The sequence below is a fragment of the Trichomonas vaginalis genome, chromosome III (assembly GCF_026262505.1).
Source record: "Trichomonas vaginalis G3 chromosome III, whole genome shotgun sequence".
NCBI classification, from domain to species: domain Eukaryota; phylum Parabasalia; order Trichomonadida; family Trichomonadidae; genus Trichomonas; species Trichomonas vaginalis.
Window position 1 is genome coordinate 5,737,325 of NC_067205.1, and position 19,926 is coordinate 5,757,250.

Genomic DNA, 19,926 nt, shown 5'->3' on the forward strand with positions numbered 1-19,926 from the left:
CAAATCATTCCTGATAAAGTTTGATGAAGTTTGACGATGAAGTTTGATAAAGTGTTTTAACGTTCATGTCTGACGTTCATGTCTGACGATGTAGTTTTCACAAAGTTTGATAAAGTGTTTTAACGTTCATGTCTGACGTTCATGTCTGACGTTCATGTCTGACGATGAAGTTTGACGATGAAGTTTGATAAAGTGTTTTAACGTTCATGTCTGACGTTCATGTCTGACGATGAAGTTTGACGATAAAGTTTTCACAAATCATTCCTGATGAAGTTTGATAAAGTTTGACGATGAAGTTTGATAAAGTGTTTTAACGTTCATGTCTGACGATGAAGTTTGACGATAAAGTTTGACGATGAAGTTTGATGATAAAGTTTGATAAAGTGTTTTAACGTTCATGTCTGACGATGAAGTTTGATGATAAAGTTTGATAAAGTGTTTTAACGTTCATGTCTGACGATGAAGTTTGATGATAAAGTTTGATAAAGTGTTTTAACGTTCATGTCTGACGATGAAGTTTGACGATAAAGTTTGATAAAGTGTTTTAACGTTCATGTCTGACGTTCATGTCTGACGATGAAGTTTGACGATAAAGTTTGACGATAAAGTTTGACGATAAAGTTTTCACAAATCATTCCTGATAAAGTTTGATGAAGTTTGACGATGAAGTTTGATAAAGTGTTTTAACGTTCATGTCTGACGTTCATGTCTGACGTTCATGTCTGACGATGTAGTTTTCACAAAGTTTGATAAAGTGTTTTAACGTTCATGTCTGACGATGAAGTTTGACGATAAAGTTTGATAAAGTGTTTTAACGTTCATGTCTGACGATGAAGTTTGACGATAAAGTTTGACGTTGAAGTTTGACGATAAAGTTTGATAAAGTGTTTTAACGTTCATGTCTGACGTTCATGTCTGACGTTCATGTCTGATAAAGTTTGACGATGAAGTTTGACGATAAAGTTTTCACAAATCATTCCTGATGAAGTTTGATGAAGTTTGACGATGAAGTTTGATAAAGTGTTTTAACGTTCATGTCTGACGATGAAGTTTGACGATAAAGTTTGACGATGAAGTTTGATGATAAAGTTTGATAAAGTGTTTTAACGTTCATGTCTGACGTTCATGTCTGACGATGAAGTTTGATAAAGTGTTTTAACGTTCATGTCTGACGATGAAGTTTGACGATGAAGTTTGATAAAGTGTTTTAACGTTCATGTCTGACGTTCATGTCTGACGTTCATGTCTGACGATGTAGTTTTCACAAAGTTTGATAAAGTGTTTTAACGTTCATGTCTGACGTTCATGTTTGACGATAAAGTTTGATAAAGTGTTTTAACGTTCATGTCTGACGATGAAGTTTGACGATGAAGTTTGAGTTAGTATACATATCAAGGGTACGGCGGCACTGCGCGCCTCCTTACCCCTGATATGTGAATTTGACACTTTACGAAACCGTTAACGTATATTTTACAACACAAACGACAACACTAACTTAACCTTAAATATTTACAAAGCCACCAACCACTTCACCTCACTAATGTAAAAAAATAAACGTTCTCACTTACAAAAGTATTGCAACTCCTCCCATTGCTGTGCTTCATATAACAGCTCATAATCTTCTGACTCACTTTCTTCTTCATATAGGTCAAAATCACTGTCATAGTTTATACCTGTAAGTTTTGACAAAGCTAATGAAACACGCTTACCGTTTGTATCATATGCTTGTATAAACTTTCCATTATGCTTGTAGTCATAAACGCTCAAACTAACTTTACCCTTTCTCCCTCGTATCTGATAGAATGTATTTTCACGAGGAACGAAGAACAAATTCTTGAACTCATGACCGTTGTAGTTTGTTATCTCAATAGTTTTCGTCATTTATATAAAAATAAAATAAAAAATAAAATAAAAAATAAACTTAAAATTAATGATATCACCACCCTCACACGTATGAAAACATCCATTTAAACTTAGGTGAAGTGGTGAGATCTCACCTCTTTTTTCACCTGTTTTTTCACCCTGTTGAATTTTCATGACTTCTTCATCGTAAATGTTTTGTCAAGACTTCTTCATCGTAATGAGCGTAAATGATCCAAAAATATATTTTAGGTGAAGTGGTGAGATCTCACCTCTTTTTTCACCTGTTTTTTCACCCTGTTGAATTTTCATGACTTCTTCATCGTAAATGTTTTGTCAAGACTTCTTCATCGTAATGAGCGTAAATGATCCAAAAATATATTTTAGGTGAAGTGGTGAGATCTCACCTCTTTTTTCACCTGTTTTTTCACCCTGTTGAATTTTCATGACTTCTTCATCGTAAATGTTTTGTCAAGACTTCTTCATCGTAATGAGCGTAAATGATCCAAAAATATATTTTAGGTGAAGTGGTGAGATCTCACCTCTTTTTTCACCTGTTTTTTCACCCTGTTGAATTCATTGCTTTATAACTCTCTTCCTTGGTTTCTTCATTTTTCATCATTGACTTTCTCCAACTCTTCTAACTTCTTCTTAAGTTCAACAATGTTGTCCTCATGATGTTTAATCTTTCTCAAAATTCCTTCTCTATCTAATGGTTGCTTTATCTTTCTAAACTGAACTCTACCATCCTTCATAGTATGAATGTAAAAACCTTCTGGAATAGTTCCTGATTTAATGTATTCTACCAAAAACTTTTGTTTCATTGCTTCAGTGACTTTAGTCGTCATTTCAATCAAATAAAAATTATAATATTAAATAAAAATAACGTTATTTTTCAGTAAGGAAACGCAGGAGTTTTACGATTTATTTGAGGAGTAGGTTCTGGTTTAAATGTTGGAGTCGGTTTAGGAGTTGACTTTTGAACAGGAGTTTGTACTTCCATAGGTTCAGGAGTCATTGAAGGTTTTGCTTGTGAAGGTGTCGGAGTTTGTTTAACTTCAGCTACTTCAGTATTATTTACAACATTTGCTTTATTTCTTTTCAACATCATTACTGCTCCTGCTGTAGCTAGCAAACCTAGTGGGAGACCATATTTTATATAAGGACTTGACCAAATGCTATTTTTGACAGGAGCTGGTGGAACACCTAACCTTGGTGAGACTGCTCTTTGCCATTGTGCAGCTCGTAAGAAATATTCAATAGGTGCTCCATAATCGTTTGGTAAAGTTTGTTTCATAGATGGTGAAGGTTCACGAGAGCTTGATGAAGAACTCATTTATAAGCTTTAAAAATAAACGTTCATCCTTTATTCCTCACTGTCGTCCGTAGCTAAGTTATAGTCATCTAATCTTATTATGGGGATGCCATTAGCACGCACCTGAATGGCAAAGCAACAATCCCTCATAAATCCAATAAGTGGCTTTGGTACGTTTTCAGTTGCTAGTTCAATAGGTCCTTTAACAGACAATTTGTATGTTATTGGAGCAGTAGATGTTTGACCTTGCTGGAAGCAAAAGTCCACTTCTGTTGGAAAACCACATAAGAAATGTGTGTTGTCATAGCTATCCCATTTATGTTCCACACTACCATCATCCACCAATGACCTCATAACATCTTCATTAAATCCTATCATATCATTGTTTGTATTGCAAGCGTTCGCAACCATTTCATAAAATACAGGTCCATATGATTTTTCAGGTTCTGCAGGCATATTTCCATAAGCTCCCATGGAAAGCTGAAGATATTTAAACTTAGGGTTCTCAAAATTAACATAATAGTTGTCTTTCTTTCTAAATAGTGCCCAAATACTTTTAACATTAATAGGCGTATAAGCTGTTGTAAATGTTGCACTTGAACTATCTGTATTCTTTGAGAATGAACCGTCCATAGGAATCCAATCCATAACTTTAACAGGAAAACATAAAGCCTCGTTTGTATAATGTTCTACAAGTTCTGTATAAATGTTAGGGTCTAAAGAGAATGACTTTGGATGAATGAAACATTCATTAAAATCCATCTTTGTTCGAAATAGTGAGATATAAAAATTGCTCACATTTGCTCACATTTTGGCACTTTTTTGTACGTTTGTCAAAAAATTGTGAGGAAGATCTCACAAAAATAGTCAAAATGTGAGCAAATTTTGAGAAGTGCTCACATTTTGACATACAATTATTTTCATACGTTTTTTTGATGAATTCTAATAAAACTTCATTACCACTTTCAGAACGAAGCGTAACTTTTCAGCACGTAACGCTCTATCATGTGTAGTGACATATTATTCAAAAAAACTCAGATTGCTTATCTTATAATAACAATTTCATTAGAAAAAATGCACGATTTCACGCTAAAACTTTGAAGCAATTCTTAAATTCGGATAAAAAATCGATATGTATTACACTTTAAACTTCAAAAAATGGTTCAAAATTTAGACTTAGTTTATCTTAACAATATAGCAGATTTTAAGCCGAACAAGTAGGAGTAATAGAAATAGCTCTTGAAAATAATTACAATTAGTAATATGTAAGTCAAAGTTCGAGTATTCTAATAAATAAACGTTCCGGATTTTCTTTACTACAAGAATCAATACTTAATATATAGAAGCAACAGTAAAAACTTATTAGAGATTCAAAAAGAAAGTTGACTAAAGAGAATCTTTTTATATAAGTAATTTTATTTTTTTGAAATACGAGATCGAATAAACATGTATTTTATTTTATTACTATAATAATACGTTTTTACATAGTAAGAAAGTTTAGAGACTGAAATGAAATTAAAAATTGAGAAAAAAATAAAGCTTTTCTATAAAAATTCATATTAATATATAGTATAATGATATTACAATTTATTGATAGTTGTGTTAGAAAAAAGGTACATTCACTATTTTTGACAAAATTTTAAATTTTCATGGGGTTGTAAATCTTATAATAACTAGATGAATAAGGAATAAATCCCAGTATGATGTGCATCATTATATTAAACACTATATGTAAGGCTGGTGATTCTATTAACACTTATGAAGATCTATAGTATTTGAGCAGATAAATTTGATAATTTCCAAAACTCTTATATTTCAAAATTAAAGTGTGCGAATGCATTTAAATGAGAGCAAAAAGAGATTGATGCTGTTAAAACTATGTGTTAATTTGCAATTATTTCGCATCACAAGAACTACCCAGTAAATTCGGCTATCTTTCTTTGCAATTATTCTCCATTATACATATAATATAATGGTTAGGGTTTGAAGAAAAGTTACTAGAGAATTATTGACTTTTGAAATAATGCAGAATTTTACTTGAAGAAATCATTAATTTATGAGTTCCAAATTGCTAAGCATGACGAAGGATCATTAAATTTGCTACAATTAAATACACTTATTGCAGAATTAAGATTTTTGAAATTAAAAGTTTGAAATATTGCCTTTTTGAATAAAAATTTAAATTTTATTATATAATCATGATAATATCTTATAGAAATTAAAAGAAAATATTTTAAACCATTCAAATATTTTGAATGTCTTATCAATTTAAAATATTAAAAGATAGCTTGATTTTATCATCATTAGTTGTTATCAAAGTTTTCTTCTTTTAATGAACAACAGTAAATGATTTGTTAATTACTTGTCTTCCTTTTTCGCAGCAAAATCGAAAGTTATGATGATAATCTTGCTCTCAATTTTGAAACTCTCTGATTTACAAGTAAGCATTCCTTTGGAAAAGCAGTCCTATTCTGTTTTCAAGATATTTTAAAGCCTCAATTTCATACAATGCGCAGATCTATTCGAAATTGCAAGAACTCTCAAGAAAAATGCAGCAGCAAAGAAGATTCCATAGTTTCTAGCATCAAAAATTTACAACCTTAATACAACAGTTAAAGAGAAGCTCGAAAAGAAAATATTTAACCATAAAGCTGGAAACCATTCGATATCTACTATTGGATCTAATAAAAAGTTAATTATAACATATTTAACATGCTATTTGTTGACTTTGTTCCATTATATTACCATATATATCTTTTTGAAATCTAAAATATTTTTACAATTTTAACCATGTGTTGTTGAAACCATATATCAATCTTAGCTAAAGTATAGTTTATGAGTCTGTCACCATCTAACGTATGAATTTTCAAAAATGTCAAATATGTTCATTTTTTCTGTAGATTCAGCCATAATTTCACGTTGTTATACTATTCAACTATTATTTAATATTTTTATCGATTTAAATATATGATGAGATGCTTAGTTCTCCTGGAAATCGATTTTTAATCGCAATTTTAACTTTCCAAAAAAAATTCAAAAATAAAAATCCCTCTCAATTTTCTAAGTTTTATAACTCGCCAAATCTCTAGCCAATTTTTTTGGCCCGTATAAATATTGTTTGGCACTATATAGGGATGCTATTTATCATATTTTCATCCCATTTTACTGTTATCGCCTAGTGAATGTACCTTTGTTAGAAAAAATATACAACTAAAATGTCAGTTTTAAAAAATTTAAAAATTATATTAAAACAATAGTCATTGAGGATGGTTAATTGCAAAAACTCAAGAAACTATCATTATCTCTCTTTGCTTAACACATCTACAACTGGAAACATCATTCCAAATGAAGTTCCTCAGTCTCGTCAAAATTTCTCTCTCATCTACAACAAGCTTAACTCAAAACTCAAGAAACTATCATTATCTCTCTTTGCTTAACACATCTACAACTGGAAACATCATTCCAAATGTTGCATTCAAGAATCCTATTATTATTCTTTCTTTCAATCTTTTATATTTACTCTTTAAATTCTAATATAATATAAATTCTTCATTTCCTTTGTTTAAACTTTTTTCATTTTAATACCATTTTATCAGATAGTAATTTTTGTTTTTCTCTGACCAAAAATCTTCTCAATTTAACTCCACCTTCACAAAAATTCATTGAGTTCTCTCAAAATTCTTGTATTTTTGGTATACTTAAAGTATCATCTTCAAATATTTTTTTGGAGAAAATTGACTTTGCATAATATCGTAATACTTTTTAAGGCAGATAGATTTACCGTAAGTTGAAGAACTTTTAATTTGAACAGAAATTATTCAACAAATATTCTTTTTATTTGATCAATAAATTGTAATATCATTATACTATATATTAATATGAATTTTTATAGAAAAGCTTTATTTTTTTCTCAATTTTTAATTTCATTTCAGTCTCTAAACTTTCTTACTATGTAAAAACGTATTATTATAGTAATAAAATAAAATACATGTTTATTCGATCTCGTATTTCAAAAAAATAAAATTACTTATATAAAAAGATTCTCTTTAGTCAACTTTCTTTTTGAATCTCTAATAAGTTTTTACTGTTGCTTCTATATATTAAGTATTGATTCTTGTAGTAAAGAAAATCCGGAACGTTTATTTATTAGAATACTCGAACTTTGACTTACATATTACTAATTGTAATTATTTTCAAGAGCTATTTCTATTACTCCTACTTGTTCGGCTTAAAATCTGCTATATTGTTAAGATAAACTAAGTCTAAATTTTGAACCATTTTTTGAAGTTTAAAGTGTAATACATATCGATTTTTTATCCGAATTTAAGAATTGCTTCAAAGTTTTAGCGTGAAATCGTGCATTTTTTCTAATGAAATTGTTATTATAAGATAAGCAATCTGAGTTTTTTTGAATAATATGTCACTACACATGATAGAGCGTTACGTGCTGAAAAGTTACGCTTCGTTCTGAAAGTGGTAATGAAGTTTTATTAGAATTCATCAAAAAAACGTATGAAAATAATTGTATGTCAAAATGTGAGCACTTCTCAAAATTTGCTCACATTTTGACTATTTTTGTGAGATCTTCCTCACGATTTTTTGACAAACGTACAAAAAAGTGCCAAAATGTGAGCAAATGTGAGCAATTTTTATATCTCGAAATAGTTGCTGGTTTACAGTTGTAATAGTAACTGTTCCACTAGCTTCTACTGCCTTCGTTATCATAGTGAATGGTTCATTCCATGGAACAAATTTATTTGTCGGTGGATTTGAATCTGAAGCAAATGCAACTTTAAGAGTTGGATTGAAAGCAATGATATCATTTACAGATATAGATGTGCATTGTAAGGCGTCGCTACTGAACTTTACTTTAAGCTGAATGTTTCCTGCAAAAGCTGGAATAAATCGAATAGCTTCTAATGGAAGGAATCTTCTAACAGGAATTCTTAAACGAAGCTTAAAATCAAATGATTTTCCTGCTGTAATTGGACCACTAACAATTTGTCCTGTTCTGCATGTTCCCGAATGACTCCATACATCTTCATGTCGAGTCTTTGAGAAAACATCTACTTTCTTTATTTGTTCGGTAGTTTGTGAGTTTGAAGTTATATATGCTTCTTCTCTTGCGTTGTCTTGAGAATATACGATACGACCATTTGCAAGGATTTGATATCCAGCAACTGCATAGAAAGCGTCATCGAAACCAATCCAAAATCCTGGTGGGTTTGTTTTATTAGAACCTGAACCAATTTCTTTATCTACAATAAATTGACCTTCCATTTTATACGTAATGAATGTATTGTAAAGGTCCAACATATTTTCACCAGGAGGTGAGAGATTGAATGTTACCCATGTGTTATCTTTAGCAGTTCCAGGTTGTGATGGAATCTTTGCGTCAGAATATTTTCTATTAGTGTCACCAATTTGAACTGCATTGTCTATGATATCGAAATATGAGCGAATCTGATGAATATGCTCTGCTGGAGTAAATTCGTTTAACTGTTCGTTCTGCATGTATTTACTTCGGATAAAAATATCTATTTACTTCATTATTCTCACTCTTCTTCTTGGCATTCGTGGTGGAAGTTGTTTCTTGACATTTTCAATGAACTGTACATTCTCTTTTGTCTCAACTTCTTTCACTGGCGGGTCAGGGTTCTTTGACTCGTTTGTTTTTCAATGAAATTCACGAACTTTGCAATAAGCTCTTGGTTCGTTATTGAAAGTACATCTGGCTTCTTTTCTTCTTGTTCTATTGACTTTTCAGTTTGAATAGAAGGTTTTATATGGGCTTCGTGGACTTCACCCTTGCCATACACCTTAATGTTGTCGCTTTCTGCATTCGCTAATGGAACCTTTCTTTTTCTTACGTATATTTTACCATCTTTACTCTGACTTACGTAATAGAAAGGATGTTGTATTCCTCTTGCGTCATTTAATATAATAGACTCTCGCTCTGATTTTGACAAGCTCATTTTACATCGTTAAAGTTTTAATTTTGTTTTTTATCTGCAGTCAAATGACTCAGACAAGTCCTACGGACAAGACCCAAGGGGTCATAGATGTTGAAGCATTGAAGAAAGAAATTCGCGAGCAAATTTTATCCGAACTGAAGGAACAAAAACAAGAACAAAAGCCAGAGAGACCAAAGAGAAAACTTAGTGAAAAACAACTTGCTGCATTAGCTGCTGGAAGACAAAAGAACCCACGTTTGCTGGCGAAGAAAGCTAGAGAAGAAGCTGAAGCAAAGAAAGAGTAAATGGTTTATTTTTATCCGAATTAAATGTATAGACAAATACCTTTATCTGTTGCGTTCAGTAGTGAAAACCCTGACGTCAAAATAAAGGGGAACAGAGTAACGTTTAAGTTTCCAACAGACTGGATTGTGAACATAAATGAAGAGAAGTACATTGGCATAACATCTATGTATATAACACGTGCTTTCAGAAAGGTTGACTTTATACTTCAAGTCGAGATAGAAAATGACGAACAGTCTTTAAGCGCCCAAAACATTCACATATACAAATACTTTAAAGACGATACAACATTGTTGCAATTTATGATTTCATTTAATGAGATGTTCGAGAAAAAGTTCAACATTGAAGTACAAACTTTACAACCTTTACGTGAGTTTCTTGCACAACTGAAAGAAGAAGGTAGTCAGCCACAACTTATAGACTTTCATTATGAATTTAATGAAAATGAAGATGGAACTCATGACTGTCAGTTTGTTATATATTCACCATTCAATGAAGTAGCTAAAAAGAAAAAAAATCCATTACGTATAAGATTTCAAATCTCTGAACCCAATGAAGACTTCAAAAATGTTTTCAATTATGATGCAATGCTTCCGAGGAAAAATGAATTTTCAAAGATTGTAACACCTGGCATTTGGGATAGAAAGCAAGCTATATTATATTCAAACTTAAGTAAGGGAGTTGAAAATGAGTTCATTGGTCATACAAGAACTTCACCACTTCCTAACCCTAAATACTATAAATTAACTGGCTTCAATCGTGAGTTTTGGATAGACATGTTCTCCACTCATGACCATAACTGCCCAGTGTTCTTACCTCCAGACCATAAGGACTGTCTCTACATTGAAGCACAACTCTTAAACTCTACCATCGCAGTATTGTAAACGACTTCATGGGCTTCGCCTTGCCGCTAGCGGCTTATTTTTATCACGAATGACCTCATTGCTGACAAAAATAAATGACCTCAGAACTTCAACTTACGAATAAAGCTTGTTTTAGTCGTTATTGAGAAGTTAAACTTTTCAGCAAAGCAAGGACTAGAAGACTTACATAAGTCAAATCCAATCTCTTGACCGTCATAAAGTGCTTTGTAAAGTTTCATTAAACTGAACTCAGAGTCTTTGTCATATGTTCCTTGCGGAACCATTAAACCTTTATCTTCATCATAGAAACACTGAACAGAGTCAGGAAACATTTCATTAGCGGTTAAAGCAATAACATCTTGCTTCACGCCTTTCATTCTGCAGTGAAATGCAACTTCATTTAAATCATTCGTGAGTAAGTCTATGTAAGTCTTCTTTCCACAAAATATTGACTTGTATGCTAAACTTTGTTTTCCAGGTGTGATTTCTGCAAAGTCGCTATGAAATTGACCAAGGTTTTTACCAATGAGAACTCTTCCATAACGTTTCTCAAACTCTTCAGCTAAACGAGGGATATCTTCATTGTAGAGATGCATACTGTCGGTATCGCTATAAAAGATGTCCATTCCTAAGTCCTCAGCAGTACAGAATACTTCACACATTATTCTCTTCGACATAGACAGAATGTTAACACCAAGTGGACAGAAGTTAAAGTGTCTGCAAATGCTTTTTGTTAGCTTGAAAATAGTTTTATCTGAACCATCCAAACCTTCGAACTTCACTATATGGTTGTAGTTTCTGATGGTATATCTTATAGCATCTTTGTCATCTACTATGGTTATTTTTGACTCAATAGGAGATAAAATGGTTTTGCCATAAATGCTGTTCAGAATGAGCTTTATATTTTCTTGCAAAGGATTTCCTTCTTTCTTATACTTTAACCTTAACTCAAACAACTTCTTTACTTCATCTCTTATTCTAATATCTCTGTTTCCATCGTAATAGTATCCTTGCAACACTTCACATTTGACACCTTGATATTTTATGAGGTCTTGTAATGTTATATGGTCAACATACATTAAACAGCAAGTGTTTGAACTTCTGGGAACGTTAAGTTCTGGATTTAGTTCAGGGTCACAAACTATTAAAGGAAAGTGTCTATGTATTCCAATCTCTGTTATCTTAATGAGAACAAAGAAGCCAGACATAAACTTTTCACCAATGGGTTCCTTTTGGTCGTCATCGAATAAATGCTTTAACAAATATTCAGAACTTAACATCTCATCCTTCAATACTTTTGGAATACCTTCTAAAGTATAAAGTCTTGCTATAGCGGATGGATATAATGAAACAGCGTCGAAGTCAGCAATGAGTTTCTTTTCGCTCTTTTGTTTCATGTTATCTGACAGCATACATCTTCCACCTTGAATACAGCGTGAAATAAATTCTCTTGGTTTATTTGAGAGGTCATAAAGATTTCCATTCGGGAAGTATACTCTGTTCTCAAATAATTTGTTAGCAATAGAACAAATACTAACGTAGTCATATACGTTTAAATCAAATTCTTTCAATAAGTCATTGCGGAACTTTACAAAACCTTCTCTTAAAATTCTTACATCTTGTTTGCAGTAAAACGTGCTATATTTTTCTAAGTCGAAATGGTTTTCATCTATTCTGCAACCTTTGATGGAATCTATGTTTTTCATGAATGTATCCGCATCCCTGATAAACTTACACGCTTCAGAAATGACACCAGTTCTGTTGTCATTTGCTAACAAAACACTGCTGTAGTAGTTGTATGGAAATACTTCTTTCGGTCCTGTTTGTAAGTTAAACATAGCAGGAAATAGTTTAAGCTTCTTATTTATAACACTGTAAGAGTCTTTTATAATAATTGCCCTTCCTTTATATAAACCAGTTATTTGCATTGTTCGTGAACCTTTAATGATGGGAGTTCCTTTCACTTCTGTCATGTGTCTTAAGATGAAGTTTATATCATAACTGAGGTTATGGAAATATATTAAACTCTTGTCAGGAAGTCGCTCCAAAAATTCTGTTGCACAGTTCTGACCCCAAATGCTTTCACTCACTGAACCATCTTCACTGTCGTAACATATGTTAAAAGCTTTATGAAAGCCATCGGTACTGCACTCAAAGTCAGCAAAGAAAACATGCTCAGGAATGAACTTACATTTAGCTTTATTTACTTCTTTTGACTCGGCTTTCTTCTTCAGTTGTACACAATACTTTGGAGCATATGTCAAATCTTTAAATGGTGCAAGGTTCTGTTTATATAAGTCAGTCGTATATGTGAAAAGTTCTCCATAAGAAATAGGTTCGAAATATTTGCACTCCCACAATGTTTTCATAACATCCCATAACGGTGTTGTTCTATCATAACGAACTACATATTTGTTCTCTCTCTTTGTATAAATCTTCATCTGTTTCTCAATGTTCATTCCACCACAAGCTTTGAGAATTTCTTTGTAATTTCTGACGAAATATGTTGTCATTGGTAATCTTTCGTTTAGCATGTAGTGGTCTTCAACAAGAAGTAAGTCAATAGTTCGAGCAGTTTCACATTCTTTTGGTATGTATCTCTTTATTTCATTATGTCTTGAGTCATTGAAATAACCAATGGTAACATTAAATGCTATACCTGTTGCGTCAGAAATTTCTTGTACTTTACTTTGAGGAAAATCTCTAACTCTAATAACTTCACGCATGTGGTCAATAGTTTCTTCATTTACTCCAGCCTGAATGCAAGCATAAACGAAACAATTGTCTTCTGTCATAAGTGCTGCAGTTCTTTTGTTCAATTCATTGAAAATTTGGTAGCGCTCAAGATTTATAGGTAATGTGCAAAGATACTTCCAGAACTGACCGCTTCTCTTCTTATAAAACTTCTTTTCACCAAGGATTTCATTCCAGAAGTCATCTATATCTTGTTTATCTCCTGTTTGTTTAAGTCTGTTCAATAATCTTTTCTGTCTTTCTGTCAGTGTGCTTTCATCTCTATATGGTCGCTTCTGTGGCTTTCCTCTTAACATCTGACATCGTTAAGCCTTCATATTCAGTTAAATCATACATCTTTATTTCGTAAGATTCTTTATGTTTGTCAAGAAGAAGTCATAGTGCATTTCAACAATACCTGCAGCATTTGCTTCTATCTCTGATATAAAGTTCTCCTTCAAGAGCTGATGTAGTAATGTTCCAATATTATTGAGGTTTAACGTAGAAAATTCATACTTTCCACCAAGTTTATAACATACCATCCATCTTTGTTGGGAGTTTATTTTAATCTTCTCTAAGAGTCTCATGAAAACCTTACCGAAATGTTTGTGTAAGTAGTCTCTGTTTGGTTCATCTAAAGCTTCGATGTTAAAGTCAATGAGTCTATTGCCTGACTTCACATTTCTCTTCCTATTCTCTTCATCTTTCTTTAACCATCTCTCACCTTCTTTTGGTTTGTCGTCAATGGAACGAATGACATCGTTAGCTTTACGAACTTGTTCTATAGCACTTTTAAACATCTCTCTTCTCTGTTGTTTCAGTGTGTCGTCTCTTCTTCTTGTTTCACCAACGTTTGCATTTGTTATGTCAAACATTTCTCTTCTTACTTCATGAGGTACTGAACGTCTATGATATAAGTCAATAGCAATGTCATTTAAAGGAAATGCTATTGCATGAACTTCGTCCTCGCCGCGTTGCGGCTTTATGAACTCATGAATTCTATCATAACTTATTGCACCATTATAGTCATTGAGGATGTCAGCGAGTGCTTTTTTGTTTGTTGTGTAATGTTTTGCAACATCTATATTAGCTTCTGTAAGAAGTTGTTTTATTTCCGAGTGTTCTAACTTAGACAACTTCCGATACATCTTTAGTAGGAAATAAAAAAAATATTTTTTGAAAAAATAAACTTAGAAAAATTATTTCTTTCTATATTTGCCATTCCGAACTTCGAAAAGATGTTTTATACCAGCATAGAATTTTTCTCTAGAGCTTGGTCTTATATTGTTTTCATGACAATATTTTCTATATTCTTCATATAAAGCCTTTTTTTCATACATTTCATAAGGACAATCTAACCAGAATAGCGCATATCCATTTTCGTTATCTAGGTCTCTATATGTTTCTTCTGTTTGTAGAATTTCGCTTTCTCTATTTAGTTCTATGTCTATATATTGTGGCTTAAAAAGATGTGGGCAAGAAGGGTCTGGCGCTATGTAAAAAGTTAATTTTTCTGTCATCTTTTCTATCGGATAAAAAATATTTTTTTTGAAAAAATTAGATTAGATTTTTTTAAGTTATTTTTCAAAATAATTTAATATTTTTATTTTAATGAAACACATGCAAGATTGCAAGTTCTTTTCATACAATGCTCTCGCTACTGCCATCAAGAATGAGTTCAATAATGCTTCAAATGTTAATGTTATCTTTAACAAGAAGTTTGTGAAAGAATCTAAGTTTGGTCAGTATGTCAGACCATTAGCTATCGTCATTGACCGCAAACGTTATACTTCACAAGAGTTAGCAGTAGTTTTGAAACAAAAGAGTTTCTTCGTGAATGTCAAAGATACTCATTATACTGTTATAAAGAACTCTAACATTGACTTCTTCAGTATTGCTTTAAATCTTTCCGAACAGAAAGAATATAAGAAGGGTGAAACATCTGTGAAATATTATCCTTCATCTCTGAAGACAATAACGAACAAAGATGTTATACAGAAATTCTTACCAAAGGTTGAAGAAGCTTCTATTGACATTGACGAAGAAAGTGAAATGGTTGAAGAAATAGACCCTGAAGCTATTTAAGCAAAAATATATTTTTGAATAACTGAAAGTGTCACCACGTCACCATGTGCTACCAGGTTAATTAACTTCTTTTAAAAATGATGACAACATGACATTTTGACAACAGTCCAGGAAATAAATTTTATCGTTAATGTTTACGTTAATGTTTACGTTAATGTTTTTCATTAAATTTTGTCAAAGTGCAAATCTTCACTTCGTCAAAAAGTTAATGTTTTTCATTAAATTTTGTCAAAGTGCAAATCTTCACTTCGTCAAAAAGTTAATGTTTTTCATTAAATTTTGTCAAAGTGCAAATCTTCACTTCGTCAAAAAGTTAATGTTTTTCATTAAATTTTGTCAAAGTGCAAATCTTCACTTCGTCAAAAAGTTAATGTTTTTCATTAAATTTTGTCAAAGTGCAAATCTTCACTTCGTCAAAAAGTTAATGTTTTTCATTAAATTTTGTCAAAGTGCAAATCTTCACTTCGTCAAAAAGTTAATGTTTTTGGTTAGTCTTCATATCGATATTTTACAACAATTCCCCAATGTATAAACTTTTCATACGCTTTTTCATAAGCTTTATATACCTTCAGAAATTTTGCATAATCTTTAGAAGCATTTAGATATTGTTTAAATGCTTTGTATGTCTTCAGAAATTTTGCATAATCTTTTACATGTTGTTCGTTCTCTTCTTCTGTCATGAGTTCCGAATATTCTAAATTCATGTTCTTTCATCTAAGCTAATTTTATAAAAAAATAAAATTAGCTTAGATTTTTTTATTCTTCCTCTTTGAAGTTGTCGAAATATTCTGTTATCTTTTCTTTCAGTAATGTTAAGTCTTCTTTGAATGTAAGTATTGTACAACCTTTCATATCATAGTGTGTTTGAGGAAGAGTATTTTTGACAATTTCCTTTATTTGCTCATTTGGGGTCATTGAAATCGGTAAGTTTTCGCGATAGAACCAATTTCTGTCAGATTTGTAAATCTTAGCAAGGTCGTAAAAGCTTTTGTTGTTTCTTCTGACTAAATGCAACATAACCATGTCACTGTCTTCTTCTTTCTCCAACTCTTCAGTATATATCATATACTTATAACTCTTTTCCTTTCCTTTTGGTACTGAACGCGGTATTCTTTTCTGTATGCTTTTGTCTTTGGATTCAATGACTTCATCTTTTGCTTGAAGTTTCTTTTCCATCTCTCCACGTTCTGCTTTATATAGTTCATCTAACATCATGAAAATATAACAAGCATAACGAGGTGAAGCCCACATTGCTACAGCATTTACTAAAAGTCTATGAACATAATAACCTTTCAAACCAGGAGCCAAATTCTTGCGATTTTCGAATGGAATCTCTTCCCTCGGTTTTCCGAGGGAAGCAATCATATGAGGAAATTCTTCTAAAAGTTCTTTTGTCTGTTGGTTTTCAAACCAATGATATGCTTGCTTTGTAGAACAAAGAGCATTCATTATACTTTGCATTTGGTACATGTCATCTTTGACTGAACGAATGAGTCTCAATTGTTTGTTATACTGTATGTATTCGTATTCTTCATTTATGGCTTCATGAACGATAGCAGTTGTTGTGTTCTCTGATGTTGACATTACTGTCTTTACATACAAAATAAAAAAATAAATAAAAATAAAATTAGCCTTTTTTTTACATTATGACACGAAGTGAAGATTTGCACTTCGTCAAATTTTATTAAAAATTAGCCTTTTTTTTACATTATGACACGAAGTGAAGATTTGCACTTCGTCAAATTTTATTAAAAATTAGCCTTTTTTTTACATGTATTTTTCAGCAACTTCGTCAAATAATTTTATAGCTTTATCTATCTCATCTACTTCAAACGTTTCTTTACCTTTTATGGGAGCACCATACATTTTCTCAAACTTTTCGAGTAGTTCTGTTTCTGCGGCTCTCATATCATTAACGAACACAACCGTGACTCTATTGACTGTACTGTCATATCTTTGAGTTATATTATATGTTCTTCCTATCTTATATCTCTTTGTATTGAAGTCCTTCGGTTTCTGAACGATGTAAAGTAAGCCTTCACTGCAACGTTCCGTATCGAATGAACCATAAGTTATGAAGTTATATCCAACAACTGGGTCTAACCATAACAAAACTATTGGTATAAGACTTTTGTCAATGAGATATGCTGTAGTTCCATAGAATCTTACTGATATCATAAGCTCAGGATTTCTTGTCAAAATTTTCTGAGTTGAAGCATTTCTAACCCAGTGGTTTGTTTTCTTTTCAGATGGTGTCAGAATGTCTGACAAAGAATATTTGTTGTATTTCTTTGAGTATCTTACGTTTAAATCACCGATTCTAACCACTTTGGTGTCATTGTCAATCTTTCTAACTGTTTCAAACTCAATGTTTGACATTACTGTCTTTACATACAAAATAAAAAAAATAAATAAAAATAAAATTAGCGTTATTTTCTAACTAATGAAATTCATGAAATTTGGTCATTTTTCAGTAAAAATATATTTTAGGTGAAGAGGTGAGATCTCACCTGTTTTCTCACCTCTTTTTTTCACAAGCGTTTTACATGAATTGTACGATGTATATTTGAAATCCTAAACAGTTTTGTAGCCTCTATTTCTTCTTTTAGTACATCGAATGTTTTAACTATGCCGAAGGTTTCTTTATATTTCTTCTTGACGTCAGATAGAAGGAAATCTTCTGCTGTTGGATAGTTTTTGTTCAGAAATGCTAACATGTCCATTTTATTTTCTACCGGCTTCTCTGCTTCTTTCTTTAAGTCTGCATAGTCGTTTCTCATACGTTCTATCTCTTTGACGGAGTAGTTATATTTCCTCATTGCTGCTTTACATTTAGAACATTGCGGGTTCATTTTTGCGTTATATTCTGAAACCTTACCAGCTAAAACAACTAAAGCGTCAATTGCTCTCTTCATCTCAAACATAGCGGGTCTTATTTGTTTGTTCCATACTTTGCCTCTTCTATCTTTATCTCTTATCTGCCATACACATTCAGCAACTAACGAAACAAAGTTGTCGTAGGTCTTAAATTCTTCAGATTTATATATGTCAGAAACATTCTTATATACCATGTCGCAATCTTTGTCCATAACCTTATGGTTGCAATGAAAACCAAGGAATTCATAATTTACTTTACGTATGAATTTCTTAATTTCTACTGAGTCAGTTGTTTTGACTTCAATTTCGTCGAATTCAGGAATAGTTAGTTTTTGATGCTGAATTTCAGGTAGTTTAGGTAAATAGTCGATGAGGTCCTCCATTTCATAAAGATACTGTTCATTTGTTTCATCTTTCGCACTACAGTCTAAATTACTTGTTAAAAGTTCTTGCTTTATCTTCTGGATTTCTGTTTCAAAAGTATATGAAGGAGGAATAAAGCTTTTCATCTCTACCAACATTGACGTAGGATTCATGACTAGCGAGTTTGGTGCTGTAGTTGTTTGAATTGTTGTTGTGCCGATTGTTGAAATCATATCTTTTATACAAAATAAAAAATAAAAATAATTTTAAAACTAACTTTATTTTTTCTATCTTAAGGAAATTCATGAAAATTCACGAGGGTGAGAAAACAGGTGAAAAAACAGGTGAGATCTCACCTCTTCACCTAAATTATATTTTTGGTGTAAATTTATGACAAAAATAAATGGTACCATTAATGATATCATGACTGTTCTCATTCATGTCTGATTTACATCTAATGAAAAAGTTTAGAAGAATTTTCTTATTCTTTCTGGCATATTTTTGTCTTTCCAGTACTCCCGCTCTAATGGTCCCAGATGTGTTGGCTTCGACTCTCTCAAGTTCTTAGATGGTATAACATCTTCAACGCCTCCTTCATATCTTACTTTATAAGTGTCATCGTTTATGTTGTAGCCAAGTATTTCAATAACCACTCCTCGCTTTGCTTCGTCAATGGTTTCAGCAAGTTTGCCATTACTACTTTCGACTAATTTATGACGAGGGTAAAATGCTATGGAGTCGTCAGCAGCTTTTATAAGATATCCATTACCTTGCGTAGAGTCTACGATATAATAATTTCGACTTAACCTTAAACGTTTCTTTGTCAACGGTTTGTCGTCAAGAACTACACGAACTTTTGTACCAGGAATGAGGGTAAATTGTGTTGAATTTCTGATATTTTGTGTTTGGCTTCGTTTCTTTTGTATATACTTTTCTTCTTGTTGTTGTGTCATTGAATTTGGTGTATGTTCTGTTGTAGAATGTGTTGAGGAATTATATACTTCGAGAAAATGTTTCATTGTTTCTTCGGTAAAGTCTCGCTCTTGGTTTAAATCTCTGAGAGTCCTTATGAAGCGGTTTATGATGCCGAGTATGTTATGGTTATGGTCTTCAGTAGTGTAGTGAGTTATGTTATGCTTAATGAGAAAATCTGTGATTTCATTGCTGAGGTATGCACTGTCTTGGTCTGATGTTAAAGTACTTGGGCTATGTTCTGCTACAAACTTTTGTAAAACTCTTAACACTTCACGAGTTCCTTTATTTTTCATTGGATATGCATATGCTTTACGAGTGTTAACATTAATGAAGATGAGGAATGGTTTATGTCCTCCTTTTCTGCTTTGAATGAGAGTGTCAAATTGGTATGCGTCAGGAGTGTTGGAGTAAATTGGTAAAAAGTAGTCGTAAGGGTTTATTTTTGTTTGATGTACAACATTTTTGTCAAAGAACCTTTTCACTTCAGCTCTGTTAGTAAATCCCCAACGCTTTGCAGCTTCATTGAACTTCTTAAATGACCTCCATGGATGTTGTTCGAATACTTCTTTCAAGCTCATTTATGTAAAGTTAAAGATTT

At 32.1% G+C, this 19,926-nt stretch overlaps 12 protein-coding genes and 2 pseudogenes across 14 annotated transcripts, besides 2 other annotated features; 3 read left to right on the forward strand and 11 right to left on the reverse strand.

The window, feature by feature from the left end:
• Window positions 1-1,377: 1,377 nt before the first annotated feature.
• Window positions 1,378-19,926: part of a mobile genetic element that runs on past the window's edge.
• Window positions 2,469-2,708, reverse strand: TVAGG3_0648350 (uncharacterized protein; the record flags this gene model as incomplete). The annotated part of the gene is made up of 1 exon (XM_001328652.1): window positions 2,469-2,708. One exon carries the CDS (start codon window positions 2,706-2,708, stop codon window positions 2,469-2,471), a length of 240 nt encoding a protein of 79 aa, XP_001328687.1.
• On the reverse strand, window positions 2,756-3,196 carry TVAGG3_0648360 (uncharacterized protein; the record flags this gene model as incomplete). The annotated part of the gene is made up of 1 exon (XM_001328651.1): window positions 2,756-3,196. The coding sequence occupies one exon, from the start codon at window positions 3,194-3,196 to the stop codon at window positions 2,756-2,758; it is 441 nt and encodes a 146-aa protein (XP_001328686.1).
• Window positions 3,227-3,937, reverse strand: TVAGG3_0648370 (uncharacterized protein; the record flags this gene model as incomplete). Its single annotated transcript, XM_051241545.1, has 1 exon — window positions 3,227-3,937. The coding sequence occupies one exon, from the start codon at window positions 3,935-3,937 to the stop codon at window positions 3,227-3,229; it is 711 nt and encodes a 236-aa protein (XP_051088132.1).
• Window positions 3,954-7,833: a mobile genetic element.
• TVAGG3_0648390 lies at window positions 8,720-9,150 on the reverse strand (annotated as a pseudogene). Its single transcript has one exon. A coding segment is annotated over exon 1 (431 nt).
• Window positions 9,195-9,434, forward strand: TVAGG3_0648400 (uncharacterized protein; the record flags this gene model as incomplete). Its single annotated transcript, XM_001328649.1, has 1 exon — window positions 9,195-9,434. The coding sequence occupies one exon, from the start codon at window positions 9,195-9,197 to the stop codon at window positions 9,432-9,434; it is 240 nt and encodes a 79-aa protein (XP_001328684.1).
• Window positions 9,459-10,316, forward strand: TVAGG3_0648410 (uncharacterized protein; the record flags this gene model as incomplete). Its single annotated transcript, XM_001328648.1, has 1 exon — window positions 9,459-10,316. The coding sequence occupies one exon, from the start codon at window positions 9,459-9,461 to the stop codon at window positions 10,314-10,316; it is 858 nt and encodes a 285-aa protein (XP_001328683.1).
• On the reverse strand, window positions 10,397-10,972 carry TVAGG3_0648420 (organellar and viral DNA polymerase type B; the record flags this gene model as incomplete). The annotated part of the gene is made up of 1 exon (XM_001328647.1): window positions 10,397-10,972. The coding sequence occupies one exon, from the start codon at window positions 10,970-10,972 to the stop codon at window positions 10,397-10,399; it is 576 nt and encodes a 191-aa protein (XP_001328682.1).
• On the reverse strand, window positions 10,983-13,435 carry TVAGG3_0648430 (annotated as a pseudogene). Its single transcript has one exon. A coding segment is annotated over exon 1 (2,453 nt).
• Window positions 13,447-14,176, reverse strand: TVAGG3_0648440 (organellar and viral DNA polymerase type B; the record flags this gene model as incomplete). The annotated part of the gene is made up of 1 exon (XM_001284593.2): window positions 13,447-14,176. A coding segment is annotated over one exon (730 nt), but the record flags the coding sequence as incomplete, so codon positions are not given.
• Window positions 14,640-15,113, forward strand: TVAGG3_0648450 (uncharacterized protein; the record flags this gene model as incomplete). The annotated part of the gene is made up of 1 exon (XM_051241546.1): window positions 14,640-15,113. One exon carries the CDS (start codon window positions 14,640-14,642, stop codon window positions 15,111-15,113), a length of 474 nt encoding a protein of 157 aa, XP_051088133.1.
• TVAGG3_0648460 (KilA, N-terminal/APSES-type HTH, DNA-binding family) lies at window positions 15,870-16,697 on the reverse strand (the record flags this gene model as incomplete). The annotated part of the gene is made up of 1 exon (XM_051241547.1): window positions 15,870-16,697. One exon carries the CDS (start codon window positions 16,695-16,697, stop codon window positions 15,870-15,872), a length of 828 nt encoding a protein of 275 aa, XP_051088134.1.
• Window positions 16,881-17,492, reverse strand: TVAGG3_0648470 (organellar and viral DNA polymerase type B; the record flags this gene model as incomplete). Its single annotated transcript, XM_051241548.1, has 1 exon — window positions 16,881-17,492. One exon carries the CDS (start codon window positions 17,490-17,492, stop codon window positions 16,881-16,883), a length of 612 nt encoding a protein of 203 aa, XP_051088135.1.
• On the reverse strand, window positions 17,645-18,586 carry TVAGG3_0648480 (organellar and viral DNA polymerase type B; the record flags this gene model as incomplete). Its single annotated transcript, XM_051241549.1, has 1 exon — window positions 17,645-18,586. The coding sequence occupies one exon, from the start codon at window positions 18,584-18,586 to the stop codon at window positions 17,645-17,647; it is 942 nt and encodes a 313-aa protein (XP_051088136.1).
• On the reverse strand, window positions 18,821-19,906 carry TVAGG3_0648490 (integrase core domain containing protein family; the record flags this gene model as incomplete). Its single annotated transcript, XM_051241550.1, has 1 exon — window positions 18,821-19,906. The coding sequence occupies one exon, from the start codon at window positions 19,904-19,906 to the stop codon at window positions 18,821-18,823; it is 1,086 nt and encodes a 361-aa protein (XP_051088137.1).